General features: G+C 46.6%; 1 protein-coding gene across 1 annotated transcript in view; it reads right to left on the bottom strand.

Moving 5' to 3' along the window:
• Positions 1-3,244: 3,244 nt before the first annotated feature.
• Positions 3,245-15,987, bottom strand: part of Dner (delta/notch like EGF repeat containing) — a 283,104-nt gene continuing 270,361 nt past the window's right edge. Inside the window, exons 11-13 of the mRNA XM_070015431.1 lie at positions 14,711-14,842; positions 8,783-9,029; positions 3,245-4,348 (exon numbers count right to left, since the gene is read on the bottom strand). Of these exons, the coding sequence (XP_069871532.1) occupies positions 4,237-4,348; positions 8,783-9,029; positions 14,711-14,842 (491 nt within the window). The 3' untranslated portion in view covers positions 3,245-4,236. The remainder of the gene's footprint in view (positions 4,349-8,782; positions 9,030-14,710; positions 14,843-15,987) is intronic.

Genomic DNA, 15,987 nt, shown 5'->3' with positions numbered 1-15,987 from the left:
ATCTCTAATGATTTTCTCTCTAAAGAAACAAAGTATTCTTAGGAAGTCCTGGAAGATTTCCTCCAAGTCCACCGACCACCGCCAAACCATATGCTCACCACTAAAATCAAGAGAGGCTGGAAAAGTGGTGTCTGCCATCTTCAGTTTCCTGTGGCATTAGAGGTGAGGGAAATGTCTGGGGGAAGAGCAGCCAATTATGTCTGCAGCTTCTGCTAAGTGGTGGCTTCAATGTTTACCATTATTTAGCATGTATCTCTTTTTTTAGAGTTATAATGTTTGTATCTATAAACTATAAAATCCTTTAGCAGTCAAACTTATGACTATAGGCTATGCACAAGTAGTTCATACCTGTAATCCTAGCTACTCAAGAGGCAGAGATCTGAGGATCACAGTTCAAAGCCAGTATGGGCAGGATAGACTGTGAGACTCCAATCTCCAATAAGCTACCAAAAAGCTGGAAGTGGAGTTGTGGCTGAAGTGGCAAAGAGCTAGTCTTGAGGGACAAAAAAAGCTCAGGGACAATACCAAGACTCAAGCCCAGGCTAATATGTGTCTATGTGTGTGTGTGTATATACATATACATATATATATACACATATATTTATTATTTCAATATATTTATACCTAAAATTTTGGGGACTTGTGTTTTGTTCAGAGTGTGTGTGTGTGTGTGTGTGTGTGTGTGTGTGTGTGTGTGTGTGTGTTTTCTTGACTTACAACATCATTTAGGAAAAAAAAACAAATCACTCTCCCAAACAATCCATAGTTCTGGAGAAAATTATAGCCAAAACAAGCAATTAAAAAATGATAGTTTCATGAGATAAATCAGAAACCATGGGGTGAACCATGTGTTGATCATTTCAAGCTTGGTGATCTGAAGTTCAAAGGTCCAACCTTCACTGTGAGAGGAGACTTTCATGCACCTAAGTTGTTAAGCCCTTGGGAGTAACTTACCTGTATTCACTATTTCCTTGCAAGATGACTTGGGAAACCTTCCCCCCCTCCCCCTTTCCCCTCCTCCCCCTCCCTCCCCCCAGCTAGAGCCTTTGTAGCCTCCCTCCTAGGTGTCAGCAGCCTCATCCTCACAGAGCCCTGCCTTGCCCCTTGAAAGTCCATCTCGTAGAACAGGGCTCATCCAACTCCACTACATCTCAAGCCCATCTCCAGCTCAGGTGTCCTGAATAGAAGTTTCCTTCTGCTTATCAGGATCTGATTCACAGACAGTGTAGAGTGACAACTTCAGCAAGACCATCGAGCGCTTGAGGCCGTGCTCAGAGAAGGTATTGTGTGCCATGGACTACTAGCAACGTTCCACAAGCACTACAAACCATAGTCAGGCATTCATCATCCAAGCAGGCCATTAACCTACTTCATGCTGATGCAGGCATCCAACATGAGAATGAAACCAATGACAGTGACAGGGAGCTTGTGCTGGTTGCTAATGTGCTCATGTCCACCGGAGGTGACCTTTGTTTAATTCTCATAGCTCCCCTCTCAGGAAGGTGCTCAGCATCCTCATTTTCCAAATTGGGAAGCTTAGGCCCAGGCCAAACCCACAGTCATCATCCACAAGATGGTTGTGGCAAGGTTCAGATCCCCTCTGCTATGGTAAGTGCCAAGTTCACCTTTCCTTCACCATGCTCTCTGAAAGATAATTTCATATTTATCTGGGTAGTGGATGAAGGTCTGGTTCAAAGAATGCTTCAGACTCAAGAGCCAGAATCCTCTTGGGTGGCTGGCACAGAGCTCAGTGAGACAAATGCTATCACCAAGTGGGCAAACAAATGGGCAAGTATTTGTCAACATGCTCAGTCCACAAGGCTCCACTTCAAGGTGGAATTAGTTAGCTCCATAGTTTCATTGAAAATGACAAATGGTGACTGATAAAAGGACACAGAGTTTTTCAAACACAATGCTTCTTTAAAGGGCCTCATGCAAATGAATTTAAGCATTTGGGAGACTGAAAATGATCTGAGAGCAGCTTTGAAAAGGAAACAAAAGAGACAGTAGTGGAGTGGATGTTGCGTGGGGAACACAGAGGAGTCGTTGGGAAATGGAGCATGACCAGCCCCTGAGTTTCCCGCATGCATCCTGATGTATGGCCCCAGGTTTGTCGATAGTAACCAAGAGCTGTGTGGTACTCTGCTGTGTGTTCTCATGGCTGCTTCACTGATAGAGTTAATATTTAGTTCTTATTTTACTTCCAAACACTTCAACTAAAAATATTAGCATGCACTGTATCATTTAATAATCACAGTGTGGGTGTAATGCTATGTCATTTGTAAGATGAGGGACAGATGTTCTGAGGGAAGAGAGGGAGAAAAGCATCTTACATTATTCTCTTGGCTGAAAACCCTCCCTTGCGTCTGATTTCAGGATGTCTCTTGGTCTAACCAAATGGTTCCATGAATATGTTATTCTTTTCGGTGAGTCTGGGATTTCTATGCAGCATTTGGAGGACAATGTGAAACTGGATGCATATGGCAACAATCTGCTGTGTTTCTAAAGGCAAGGAGCCATTTTACTGAGGCCATTTCACTGACTTCCAAAGGAGAGCGGCGGAGAAGCTCACACCCAAGGCCGCAGGAGGCTCTACCTCATCCCCGCAGTGTCCTGTATCTCATGTACCCCAATATTGGCAAAATCTGCAATCCCCTGTCAAATTCAGAGGCACTGGTTTAGATGGTGATCATGGTGACTCTCTTTCTGCCCTTCATGCTGACCACAAGCACTGGGCATCAAGGAAGACCCCCAGAGGGGCAGGTAAGAGCTTTGGTAGCAGCCACAGGTACAGTAATAAAACACCCAATGTGGGCTAACTTGATGAAGGAAAGGAGTTTATGAACCCCACGGTTCTGAAGTTTTAAAGTCCAAGGTCAGGAGGCCTCTGCTGAGAGGACAGCATCACAGTGGTGACAGCGGTGGGGAAGACAGTGGCCACAGCACCACTAAAGGAAGCAGAGAGAGAAGGAAGCCAGAGAAAGACCCATGCTGTGTCCCTCCGGAGAGCTCCTCAATGATGTAAGGACTCCGCACCTCTTCGGGGTCCCATTACCTCCATACCACCATACTGGGGACTAAGTTTCCAAAACATGCCTCTTTGGGGGCCACATCCAAACTATATCCACCAAAGCAGACTTGTTTTTTAGAGTACTTAAAATATAATAAAGAGTGGTTTTGTCTGACAATCAATATCAAATCCCAAACGTTTTATATCCTTTTAAAAGAATGAAAGAGACGAGGACATCCTTGACTTGCTAACATTTATTCAATATTCTTTGAAATTAGCAAGAACCAGAAGAAAGCACATATCAATCAAATACAGCCACAAAAAGAAATGTCTTGAATATAAATAAAGATGCACTATGAGAAATACTACTGAAGAAAACCGGTACTCTCTTACGTTAACTACCTTTACCAACAAAGAACTTGAACGCAAATTTAATTCACTCACAATATAAAAACCTTGACTGCTAAAAACAAAACAAAAAACAAAAAAAAAAACAGAAAACAAAAAAACCCCTACAGATTGAAATCAGTCATAATACACCTCAATAGGCCCTTTTGTTATCTATATTTTCAAGGCCAAGTTCAACAACTGTTACGAAAATGACAAAAACAAACTGTATCAAAAGAAATGTTTCTGCAGAGTTCAACCAAACAGTGCAGAAAGAAGTTACTTTTACCCATGCACAGAATAAAGCAAAGGCTAATTCCATTCGGGTTAGGAATAATAAATTGAAACTAGCTTCTTTTTTCACAAAACAAACATTTCAGACTTCTTTTGAAGGAACGGGTATATGGTATTATGCATCATACTCTACAGATTCTCCTAACTCTACTCAGAAAAGCCAGCACTCACACAGCGAAAGGAAACTTCTCCTTGATTAGACTTGTCCTGCAACCACCACATGGGTTAATCTGGCTTCATAGTGCGGTCTACCATGAAAATAGCACACACTAGTAGGAGCGTATGGTGTAAGACAGCTAAGATGTACATTAAAACGTGGTCTAGAGGCTTCACAAATTCTGTTGTTAAAATACCTTTTCAAACTAAGGGCTGCAGAAAATTAGTTCTTCAATAGTCTAATGAAAACTCTTGGAGCAGCTAACGTTTTAAATTTCTTAAGCTTTTAAATTTTCTTAAAAATATTTTTAAATGATCGTCGTATCCCATCTTTTTTTGAAAAATAATCCAAAAAAAAAAAAAAAGAGGAGGAGGAGGAAGAAGAAAGATTACAAATCTTTTGTTTTAATCAGCGTGACCAGGGGCTTGTCGTCGGGGCTGTAATCCTCGTAGGCGATGGGAGTCACGTCATACATCGCGGGCCGGGACTTCTTTCCAAACCTGAAGCCACAGACAGAGAGGGTGCTGGTTAGAGCGATACTGGGACCCGAGGTGAGTCTGAGAATGACTTCAAGTCAAGAATCCAGTGGAACTATAAAAATACAGTCTGAGGCTAGTACAGAAATTTCAGACATCCTGATATTAACATTGAACGAGAACAAATATTAGTCTTTGGCACAAGAGAGAAGCAAAAAAGAAAATATGAACTTCACAAAATATACAGTCCAAATGAACGATGACACCTCTGAGCTAAATCCTGGCCAAGCAGCCAGCCAGGCACCGTGGCTCCAAAACAGGCTTTAAGAAAACACGTATGGATTTGTCTTTTTCATATTTGGGGACGCAGGTTTATTTTACATACACTCCAGTGGCTGGGACACAGAAAGCCGAGTTGGCTGCCCCTGGGTGGCGGGACAGACGGCTTCTCTCTTGGGAATTTTCAGGAATAAGCTTTGAAGCCTCTGAGATCTCAACCCAAGAGGGGCAGAGAGAGGAAGCGACCTAAAAGACCGCAGTTGCTGGTGTCCAGTCCTGGCCTGACATTCACGGTTAGCTGTCACCCACCCAAACCCTCTCAGCACAAAGCCACCATTCCAGCACATGTGTAGATATGGAAATTCACTCCACAGCAGCACTGATGGGTGTCCAAGAACCAGAGCAGGCAACATCCAGGACTTTCTGCCAAACCAATCTTAAAATGGTAATTACTAAACGAAAGTCAACTTCTGGGTGGCCTCTTCTGGTTCAAGACCTGCCCTGCCCTGCGGCCTTTGGAGTACGCGGGTGAAATACTCTTCCACACAAACGCAACATCACTCCTCTTTTCTTCTTTTTTACTGGCAGCATTTTTTTTTTTTACCATTTCCATGCCCAACAGAACTCATTACGAAGTGCACATCTGCCCGATGACAGCTAAACAAGCTGGTCTCCTAGAACACTGTGGTTTTTAGACACCCAGCAAACCAAGACTCACAGTTGGTGTTCAATAAATGTGGAGTCCCAGCCACACTGAAAATTGGAGCTGCTTTTCACATCTCCTTTGTTCCAAGAACCGGGTGGATGTTAGGAAAGCAAGTTCACACTCATAGAAGCTAACGTGTTGACAGAGTTTAGAGTTAACCAACTTAACCTCCGCTAATTCAGAGGTTGCTTATTTTACTATAGGATGTTTTATATGACTGTTCTTTAAAACACACTCGTGGGAGGCAGAGCCATGTCGCTTCTGGGCCTGGGTTCTGGGGGCTTCACCGCAGCCTTCCTGCATGGGGAGCCCAGGAAGCGTGTGTCCGAAATGCCTACAGACGCCACTCGGGATCAGCAAACCTGCTCCCGTCCTGGCTTTCTCCCTCAGTGATCCTGTAAATCACCTTCTCTTACTACACCCAAATGCTTTTCATGTATAATATGGAAGTCATGGTACACATGTGCTAGGGTGTTTATGATACCCCTGCAAGAGAGTTCCCTGGGGAAGATGGAGCAGGATGCCTGGCCCGAAGGAAGTGCTGAGTAACCGCCCGCATCCTGGGTTGCAGTTCCCGGCACCAGCAGATGTAACAGGGCTGCCACCTTACATTTGACCGCAACTCTTGTGTGCATCGTTCTCTAAAGTCATAGGCACGTCACAGTGCTCATTCACTCAGAGTCCCCTGAAAGTCCGCAGCTCAAACAGTATAGAGCGGAGTGTCAGGTGGAAATGATTGTGATTGGCTCCCTCCTACCTGTAAGCAAATCACCTGCGTGACAGACGGGGCTTAAGATGAAAGACGCAAGTGTGTGTGCCCACATGTGTGCTCACCTGTGTGTGCATGTCTGTGAGTAAGAGTGTACATGTGTGAAAGAGTGTATGTGTGTGAGAGAGAATTGTGTGAGAGAGACTCCTACTCAAAGCAGACCAGTACCCACTGGCTTACTGCCAACATCAGAAGTACCAGGCAGGGGACTGGGAAGGTGGCTCAGTGGTAGAGTGCTTGCCTCACATGCATGAGGCCCTAGGTTCGATTCCTTGCACCACATAAACAGAAAAGGCCAGAAGTGACACTGTGGCTCAAGTGGTAGAGTGCCAGCCTTCAGCTGAAGAGCTAAGGGACAGCGCCCAGGCCCAGAGTTCAAGCCCCATGACTGACAAAAAAAAAAAGTACCAGGCACCTCCTGAGTCTCCCATCTGCTACCCCTCCACGAGTCCATGAGGGATGGGAGGCAGGGCGTGAAACGGACATAAACTAGAAGCCACCACGGGAAACGAGGGAGAGGGGAACATCACAAGGACTGAGTTCCGCCAGCGCCTTTCTCGGGCTAGGTTTCTCCGCAGTCACTTGTGTACAAGGAGCTTGCTGCTTAAGGATTACACAAGTCGATATTGTTTTACAAAAATAGGTTCCCAAATAAGAACCAGGTATGCAAATGCATGTTCTTTTCTGAGAGAGAACTCAGTCAAGGAATTCAGACTAGCTGTATGGGCAACAAGACTCCAGAGCACCCGTCTTTAACCCTTCTGTGGCTAAACTAAAGCCTCCTCCATGTGAGCCCTGAAGTCTCTTCGCTCTGGATGTCTCTTGGGTGGAGGGAGGCTGCTCTCCTGGGTCTCCCGATACATCAGAACATAGAGATATGGATGCTGCTCCTTGGTGATGAACTAAGCCCCTGAGAGGACAGAGCAGACAGCTGATCAGATCTCCACCCTTTTGGTGTCCTCGGCCAGTGATTTAGGATACTGCAGATCCTCACCGAGGCTGGTGCCAGGAACTGGGCTGGTGCCTGGGATGAATCGGCCTCCCAGGCGAAGTCAGACAGCCTACGCCAACCCAAGCTAAGATCACCTATTCATTTCAGACCTCAGAGTTTCACAACGCTCGCTGTGTGCCAAGATCCAATGGAGACAAAAATAAAGGGAAAGACTCAAATAAACAGCCAAGGTTGGGACAGCAGGGGTTTGTCTAGGACTTCCTGGAAGACCAGAGCTGACACTGAGGGAGCAAGTCAGATGAACAGCGTGGCGGGGGGGTGGGGGGGAGATAGACAGGGGTCCTGAGATGGAAGAATCCTTTCTCTCTACTTCCCCACAGTGGCCTGAGCGGGCCACAGTGCTGCTCTAACTGCGGCCCACACCCAGGCGCTCTGCTGCTGCCACCAGCTTCTCCCCAGACCCAGGTTCACCCGCTGGCTTCTCATTTTGCTTTGTTTACAATGAATGCATGCATCCATTTAATTTGTGATGGCTTGTGGATATATATATATATATATATATATATATACATATACATATATATGTGTGTGTGTAATATGTGTAATATATGCAATTTACAATAAGTATAATGTATAGGTAATATATATTATATTGCACATATTTGTAATATTATGTGTATGATTTTTAATCACTATGATTGATTTGCAAATCACTAGAAGGTTGGAGATTTGGATTTGGGGACATTCTTTTTGAGAAAACAAACTCTGAACCTCTTAGTTTCTGTCTCCATGCACACAGAATTTGGGTCTGTGTGAGTCTTGATCAGTAGGAACATATGATCAAAGAGCACAAAGCCATCGCTCCCGCGGCCCACTCTCAAGACACCCAACTCAGCACACTCTTCACTACAGCTCACTGGCTTTCAGAACTGTGTGCCTCTGGTTGTTCTTTCAATTAATACAAAAGACAGTATCATTTATCAAGCAGTAGCTGATGCTAGGGTCATAATAAGTGGATGTGGAATATTTATAATTTAGTAAGCTGGCCCTAGCTCTCTGAGGAGGAGTTCTCCTTTTCTCTGGGGAGGGAGCATTATGAGGGAAAGACTAAGCAGTCTAAGAGTCTACGGTGGGGGGGGGCGGATGGGGTAAAGGCCTCCTGCCATTTCTTGGGTCTTAACTCTTCCCCACCACCAACCCTGCGGATGAGGGCATGCTTCTAGAATGGGAGCTCGCCCATGGGCTGAGAGCTACTCAGCATTATTCAGACCCTTCAGTCACGTTGGCTATTTGAAGAGCAAGAGTTAAAATATTCCCGAAATAGAACATCAAAAACTGTCCCGACCTGACGTGAAGAAGCAGGTATTTATAGTCACTGATCAGTGCACATTACACCGATGGAAGCAAAACATAACAGAGGCCTAGCAGGAGGTTTACGGGGAGGGCGCTCATGAAGTGGACTTCCCGACCTCTATGCAGACTCTTCACATCCTTTCCACACCCCGGATTAAACCCCTCCTCCCCTGCCCCGCCCCCTGCCCGCCCTCTCCTCCCACCCCTCTTTTCTCCTGTCTCTCCCTCCCTCCTGTCCCTTCCTCTGTCCTGATCTCCCCTCCCCATCCTCCTTTCCCACTTCCTCCACCTTCCTGTCCCCCCCTCCCCGGTCTCCCCCTGCCCTGTCCCCTTCTCTCTCCTCCCAGCCCTCCCTTCCTCTCCCCTGCCCCCCTCCCCCCCCCCCCCCCGCGCGCCCACCTGGCGTGCCGGATGGAGGCGATGGCGTGGCTGAACTCGCCGTCGATGCTGCGGCAGTTGTAGAAGTCCTCGTAGGCCGGCCGCGAGGAGCCCTGGTACTCGATGCGGCTGATGCGGCAGATGCCGACGATGAGGATGATGAGCATGAGCACGAAGGCCACGCAGAGCGCGCCGATGATGACGTACAGCGAGTGGCGGGGCATGTTGCTGAGGCTCTCGGCCATGTGCCCCGACTTCCACTGCAGGTCTGGGGAGAGAGCAAGCGGGGTGGGCACAGGCCTCTCCACCCTGCTCCACTGACCTCCCCTAAGGGCCCGCGCGCCCGCGACCCGTCCGGACCCGGGGCTGGGGGCCTCCATAGAGGAGGATCACGTGCAAAGCACGAAGAAGGAGACACGGATACACCACACAAAGAAACGTGGGCAGAGGATGGGAAGAGGAATGCAACAGGCAGTTGTTTGGGCTTCATAATGACTTTTTCAAATGAAATTACCCAGCCAGGTGTGGTGGCACCCACTTGTAAACCCAGCTAGTCAGGAGTCAGAGACAAGATAGTTGGAACTGATGGAGGGGATGGATGTTATGTGCAGGAACCCATCACAAAGACCTGGGCTCGGTGGCACAGACCTGTAATCCCAGCAGTTCAGGAGGTCCAAGTAGGAGTCTGGACAGCAAAAACATTAGATTCTAAAAACTAATCTAAAAGCCTAGCACTTTTGAGTGGTAGAACCCTTGACCAGCAAGTGGAAGAAGTTATTGGTAGAAACACAGCATAGATGCGGGGAGAGGGTGGCCTCTGGGATCACACCAACCTTGCTTTCCATCCCAGCTCCCGCCTTTCATAGAGCTTCCCACCCTGGCTGTTCATTTGTAAGATGGCTTACCGTGAGCTTAAAACAGTAAGAACCTTTAAAACAGTAAGAACTGAAATGGCACTTCATAGGTGGCTCCTGTGGTGGAGCAGCTGAGGTACTGGAGGGGGAAGGACCTCATGAGAGGACAAGCCCTCCTCTCAGGCAGGTGTTCAGAGTTGAGGGGCGTAGCCTTCCTAATAGCTCCAGCCTGTACTAGGAGGGGAAATGGAAGGGCAAGCTGTAATCTCTGGTTGGCATGGTCAGTCCTGTCAAATTACATCCTGTTGACAGACTCATACACAACTGGAAAGGGGAAGAGGATCTGAAAGGAAGCCATGTAAATTTTAAAAATGCCAGGGAAGACCAAAAAGAAGCTGAGCTCATGTGGAAAAGAAGAGGCCTTCTCTTCTCAATTCACACTTACTCCCCAGTGCCACACCCTACAGGCTGTCACTTTCACGGTGTCTAGATACAGGATGCAGAGAGGGGGGAAACAGGAACAAGCCTGTCTTCCCGTGAAATCCTCAGGACTCTTCTTGCTGTTCTATTTTAGGCCCAAGAGTTATTTGTAGCGTCTGAATCCTCACTACTTCTATCTTAGCTACATCTTCAGGGAGTCTGAGAATCAGCTATACTAGACCTTGAAAAGTTAGAAGCTGAAGAACAAGGTAGACGCCCTCACCAGAGGTCAGGCCTAGAGACATACTTCCTTGAAGTCCACCAGAAAAAGGACCCTGCCTGACCTGGATGCTTCCTGAGAACCCAAGAAAAAATGGGCAAATGAAGTCACTTCCAAGTTTGTGATCAGAGCCTCTGATTCCTGATTACTCTATGGAGACCTGTGAAACCTGTTTTTGCCATTCAATTCTACCTGCCCAGCCCCTTTACGGCAGCTCTTGGAGCTTAGTAAGACTAACTTAGCATCAGTACACTCACTGCTCCCTGAGCCAAATCACACACAGACAGGGAGAGCCACGTAAATCACCACAAGTAAATAGTCTTGATGGAAGGGAGGTGATTTGTGAAGCCAGCACCCAGGCTCAGTCCCCAAACCAGCAGCCATTTCATTTGGCAATACCTGCTGCATGCTGAGAGAGACAACTCATTTTTCAGGCTGAAAAAGTAAGCATGATTCACTTGATTTCCAACTATTATAACACTGCTTTAAAAAATTCAGGCTGGAATCCAGAGCACAGCAGAGAAGGCTATAACATCCATTTCGTGCCACCACGAGGGCGGCCAGTGCTGCCTTTGCTCCAGTTTGGTACAGAGCACGCAGATCTGGGCACGAGGGAGGACCGCACTGTTTCTATGCACACACCTGGTGCAAATCACTTCCCCGCTCCGATGGACGGTGTAGAAGCAGTGAGTCCACAGCCACATGGCCGCTACTGTGAAGGAGCAACTGTGTTGCACCGTGCGGTGTCCCAGGTCTGCCAAGCGGATTCCACTGTTTGCATTTCTCACCATCTGCTCATTTCTCAAATATCAGTGTTCAAAGCTGTCTGCGTTTGAGTTTATCAATGTCTTTAAAAATCCTGTGCTTTCCTTCCTCCCCGCTTCTTCAAAGCTAGATCCTACTTTGCTATCATCTACAGCATTCCTAATAGAAGTTGAAGGAGACTGCTTGGCAGGCAGGAGGATTGGTCTAGTAGCCAGGCTGCATTTGAATGAACCTCTAGCACTTGTGTCTGAGCAGCAGTAACTATGTCTGCACCAGGTGGCTGACAGTGCTGTCTCCCAGGCCGGGCGCCATCCTCGTAACTCATCGCCTCCCTGCGGCCTGGCAGCCCCATCACATGAGTCGTTAACTGTGTTGGCCACAGCCCAGCACTGGGAAGAATCCTGAAGCGGAATGTGCTATGCGGGATGAGCTCACGGCCCCAGCAGGTGCACGACCAGGAGCGCGTGCACAGGAGCTGTTTGGGGAAAAAAATACTGCAAATGGGCCAGTTGTGAGTCTCAGAGACCATTTGCATTTCTGTGCCTACCCAATGTGTTTAGGTGTTGTAGTTTCCAAAGCGCTTTTGCTTTAACCATGTTGGTTGGCTCTAAAGGAGCATCTGGAGCTAGGCAGAGGAGCTGGGTGTGCAGCAGATGCTGAAGGAGAAACACACTGAGAATCAAACCACACCCACCAGGATTGCACTCAACTGACCTACAGCATTTATTCCCAAATGCCTTGTTGCCCATGTCTAAGTTTCTAAGCTTATCATACTGAACACAGAGGGAAGAGTTTATTGTTCACCTACATTATTTCAAAAGAGAATGAAGGTCAGGTGCTGGTGGCTCACACCTATAATCATGGTTCAAAGCCAGTCTGGGCAGAAAAGTCCATGAGACTCTTATTTCCAATTAACAACCAAAAATTCTGAAGTGGAGATGTGGCTCAAGTGGTAGAGCACCAGCCTGGAGCAAAGAAGGCACGTGAGGATGTGAGGTCCTGAATTTAAGCCTTAGTCCTGGTACACATACACACACACACACACACACACACACACACACACACACACACACACAAACAGGCAAACTCAATTACATTATGTTTTCCATAAATCCTTCTGCTTGATGAGTTTGATAGTCGTACGTGTCTGCTTTGGGAACGCGCGTGCTTGGGGGCCATCACGAGCACAGGTACCTGGACCGGCTCCAGTGGCCTTGCTCTGCATATAGCTCAGAGCTGTGGAAGGCCCTGGAGTGCTGGTGGGAAAGCCAGTTCATTGCACACATCACCCACCCCTCGCTTCGCAGTATGTGCGCGTGCTTGCTGTATTTGTGAGTTCCCTGTGCACATTTCACCTTGAGCTATATTTATGATCCAAAGTAAACATTCTGTGTGTCCTGAAGGAAAAGGTAAGAGGAAGTCTGCTTTATAATTTACTCGCACATTCTTCTGAGAGTGAAACCACCAATACTAGAGATCGAAGCAGGAACACTCATCAAGTCCCGTGAGAGGTGACATGACCCTCCTCCTCCCAGCAGGTGGAGTTGGTGGCAGGACACCCAGACCTGGGACACACACCCCCCCCCCCGGCCATTGCGGCCCCTGCCTCTATACATAGCCTCACCTTCAGTCACTGGGAAGAGAATGGGAAGAGAACCTCAATCCTCTTTATCACTCCATCATTGGGTACTGAGAGGCAGTGTCCTCTCTACAAGGAAGCGAGGCTTATATTTCTATATACCATAGAATTTGCTTCAAAAAGTATGAAAGCCTGTGTGTTCCTAAATCTTCTAATCTGTACCCTCCTAGTATACTTTCCACAAACACTCTTTCTTATGTTACCAATAGACAATATTATACCCCAATATGCAAAATTTGTTATTTCAGAAAACTGCTAAGCTTCAGAATGAAAGGGAATCACATGCTATGGATAAGTAAATTAAGGCTGTTCATGGCTAAGTTCAGCCACTCAGTGAGCGCCATGACCAGGTCCCATGGACCAAAATCGAGATCTTTTTCTCCAGCAGATTCCACTAGCCCACGCTCCACACTGTGATGTCTCACACTGGTTCATAGCCTTTAACCTTTTGTTAAAAATTATTGGAACCCTTTTTCATCCCCTGACACACACACACACGCACACACACACACACACACACACACACACACACACACACACACACACCTCTCTCTCTGCAACAAAGGAGTACTTCTCACCTTTTTTTTTTAAGCAAGGAAAGTTGGTCTTCCTAAGACTATTCTGCGTAGGGTCATTTGGGAAGGCCTAAAAATACTTTATCACGTGCCTTCTCATGCCACAAACCAAGAGGAAAAGACAAAGAGTGAAAAGATGAAATATCAAAATGATGTTCGCGACTGTGCTTCTTCTTGAAGAAAATGTGCTAATACTGACCAGTCCCACCTCAGATACACACCAAAAATGAATGCCCCTGCCCTGCTATGAGCAGTGCTAGACCAAGAAGTGAGGGAGGAAGAGCAGCAGATAGGCCAATTCAAGAAGACAGACAGATTTGTATGTAAACTTGCTTGCCTCTTTCGAAATTCATGCAGCTAATGAGCTATTTTTTTTTGGGGGGGGGGTCCGGTCGTGGGGCCTGAACTCTGGGCCTGGGCGCTGTCCTCAGCTCTTCAGCTCAAGGCTAGTGCTCTACTACATGAGCCACAGGGCCACTTCCGGCTTTTTTCTTTTTGCTTATGTGGTGCTGAGGAATCGAACCCAGGGCCTCAGGCATGCAAGGCAAGCGCTCTACCACTGAGCCACCTTCCCAGCCCAACTAATGAGCTATTCTTGCCCATTAGAGTAGAGGAGGGTAAGAGGGCCCAGAAGGGTCACCTTTGGAGTAGCATTCCTGCAGGGAGAAACATCTGGAATAGGAAGGCCTCCCCCAGCCAGCATGGTTCCAGGTCTTGTATTGTGGAAGACAAAAGTGCCCCCTAAGTAATTTCTAAGAAGAAAATACCCTTCACCATTGAATTTTTAGCCATTTCCAAAACAACAGAAACTACAATTCCCTGTTCCCATTTTCACCACCTTCCTGGGAGATGCACCTTCACCTATGATCCTGAAATAGAAAAAAAATTATCTTCTGTATGTTCACCCCTAGCCCAAACCTTAGCTTTGAAGCAGCTATAAATGTTTTTCAGTTTTTCTTTCAAACTCATCCTGGCTGAACTTTTCTCCAGGCAATGGAGAGAACCTACGTATGTTTGAAAATATAAATGCAAAGTGAATTTATATCCCAGGTTGCTTCGTAAAAATTTCAGCACAGAGACTGCAGTTGTTTTTTCTGTGTGTTTTTAATATGATTCTAATGCTTTCTCTGGTAAGCACATTGTTGGCTGCCTGAGTAGCAGTGAACTCTGGATGACATCTGAGGATACTTGTCCCCATGGAAAGGCAATCCCTCCCCCGAAAAAGGAGTGGAGCAGGCATAATGCAGAAACAGAAGGACTCCACTGGGACTGACGGCTGCAAGGGCCACTCGGGTGATCCTCCCGCACCTCTCATGGTCAGTGACGGAGGGGGGGGGTTGTCCTGTGGTCACAGTGGACAATCTCTTGTTGCTGAAGGAAAATGCAGTACTACATAAGAGATGGGGAGATACTTACGGATTTCACAGTTTGCACCCACCCAGCCGTGAGGACAGTGGCAGGTGTAGCCATTGGGCTGGTCCAAGCAGGTTCCAGCATGATGGCACGGGTTACTGTCGCATTCATTGATGTCGATGTCACACTCTTCCCCTAGGGAGAAAAGAGAGGGCAACAGTGACACGGCTGTGGTCACCGTCCCCGGTGTATACCAAGCTCTGACCTCTCAGAAAATTCCAGAGCAGGGATCTTTGGCTAAGAAAAGCTGCACAAGAAAAGGCATTGGTCAGACAAATCTCCTTTTTAGTCTGTCAACAGGTAACCAAAGCTGTCTTCCAAGTCTGAAGAAACCTTCCAAGACTGATCTGTAAAGCAAACGTCGGTTCCTAATTTTACTAAAGTCTGTTTGACTTTGGATGGCATCCGCCAAAGGGTGTTATTTATCTCTCTGAAACTCCAGAAAGTGGAAAACTCATAGTTTATGACTATTGTGTAGCTAAGTGCTGGGGAGTGCCAAACTGGATATTATCTCTTTTCTGGACATGGCTATGCACTTAGCCTGATTATGAAAATGTGCTTCACTTTCCAAATCCACAGATACATTTGAAGGCTGAAATTCAGGAAGATTGAAAAGCTCGGAGACAATCATGCTCATGGAAGGAGAGATGGCTGCAAAGTATGGGTTTAGTGCAAATCTGACCTAATCTTCCCTTAGAAGCAGGGGGCATATGAATGCCCAGGGGGCATTCATATCTGTTCCAGTATATCTTCTCCTATGGGAAAGAACGTAACCTTGCGTTCCTGACTGTGCTGAGACCATTTCAGGCATCTTTACCTGCCTCTGAGAACCTGGTATGAAATTACAAACCAGAACACACGTCATCCAAAACAAACAGCGACTTGCAGGAAATAGCTTGTTATCAACAGTTACAAGGACAAAACCATCTCCAAGTGATTTCACAGCCATCACCATGAGTTTATAGACAATGGATGTGCTTCTCATCAAAGCTCCAGAGGGTGCTTCAAATCAAGGCATTCTCTCTTTAAATAAAAATGTTCAAAACTGAAAAAGAGAAAATTTCAAAATAAGCCCTCATTTGCTTAGATAAATGCTGAAAGGCAGGGAAAACTAAAATGCTACCATTGGCCCCATCAAAGACAATCTAGGAGCAAAATAAAACATTTTACTCCCATTTTCAAGAGACAATATTTCAGCACATTCAGGAATTACTTCCAAGATTGTTTCACATTAAAATCCTTTCCTGGTTTACTTTGTGTTTATGAAACCGCCACTGGTC

The sequence above is a fragment of the Dipodomys merriami genome, unplaced genomic scaffold (genome assembly GCF_024711535.1).
Source record: "Dipodomys merriami isolate MVZ:Mamm:240054 unplaced genomic scaffold, mDipMer1.0.p SCAF_1, whole genome shotgun sequence".
NCBI classification, from domain to species: Eukaryota; Metazoa; Chordata; class Mammalia; order Rodentia; family Heteromyidae; genus Dipodomys; species Dipodomys merriami.
This window is presented reverse-complemented; position numbering and strand designations above follow the sequence as displayed.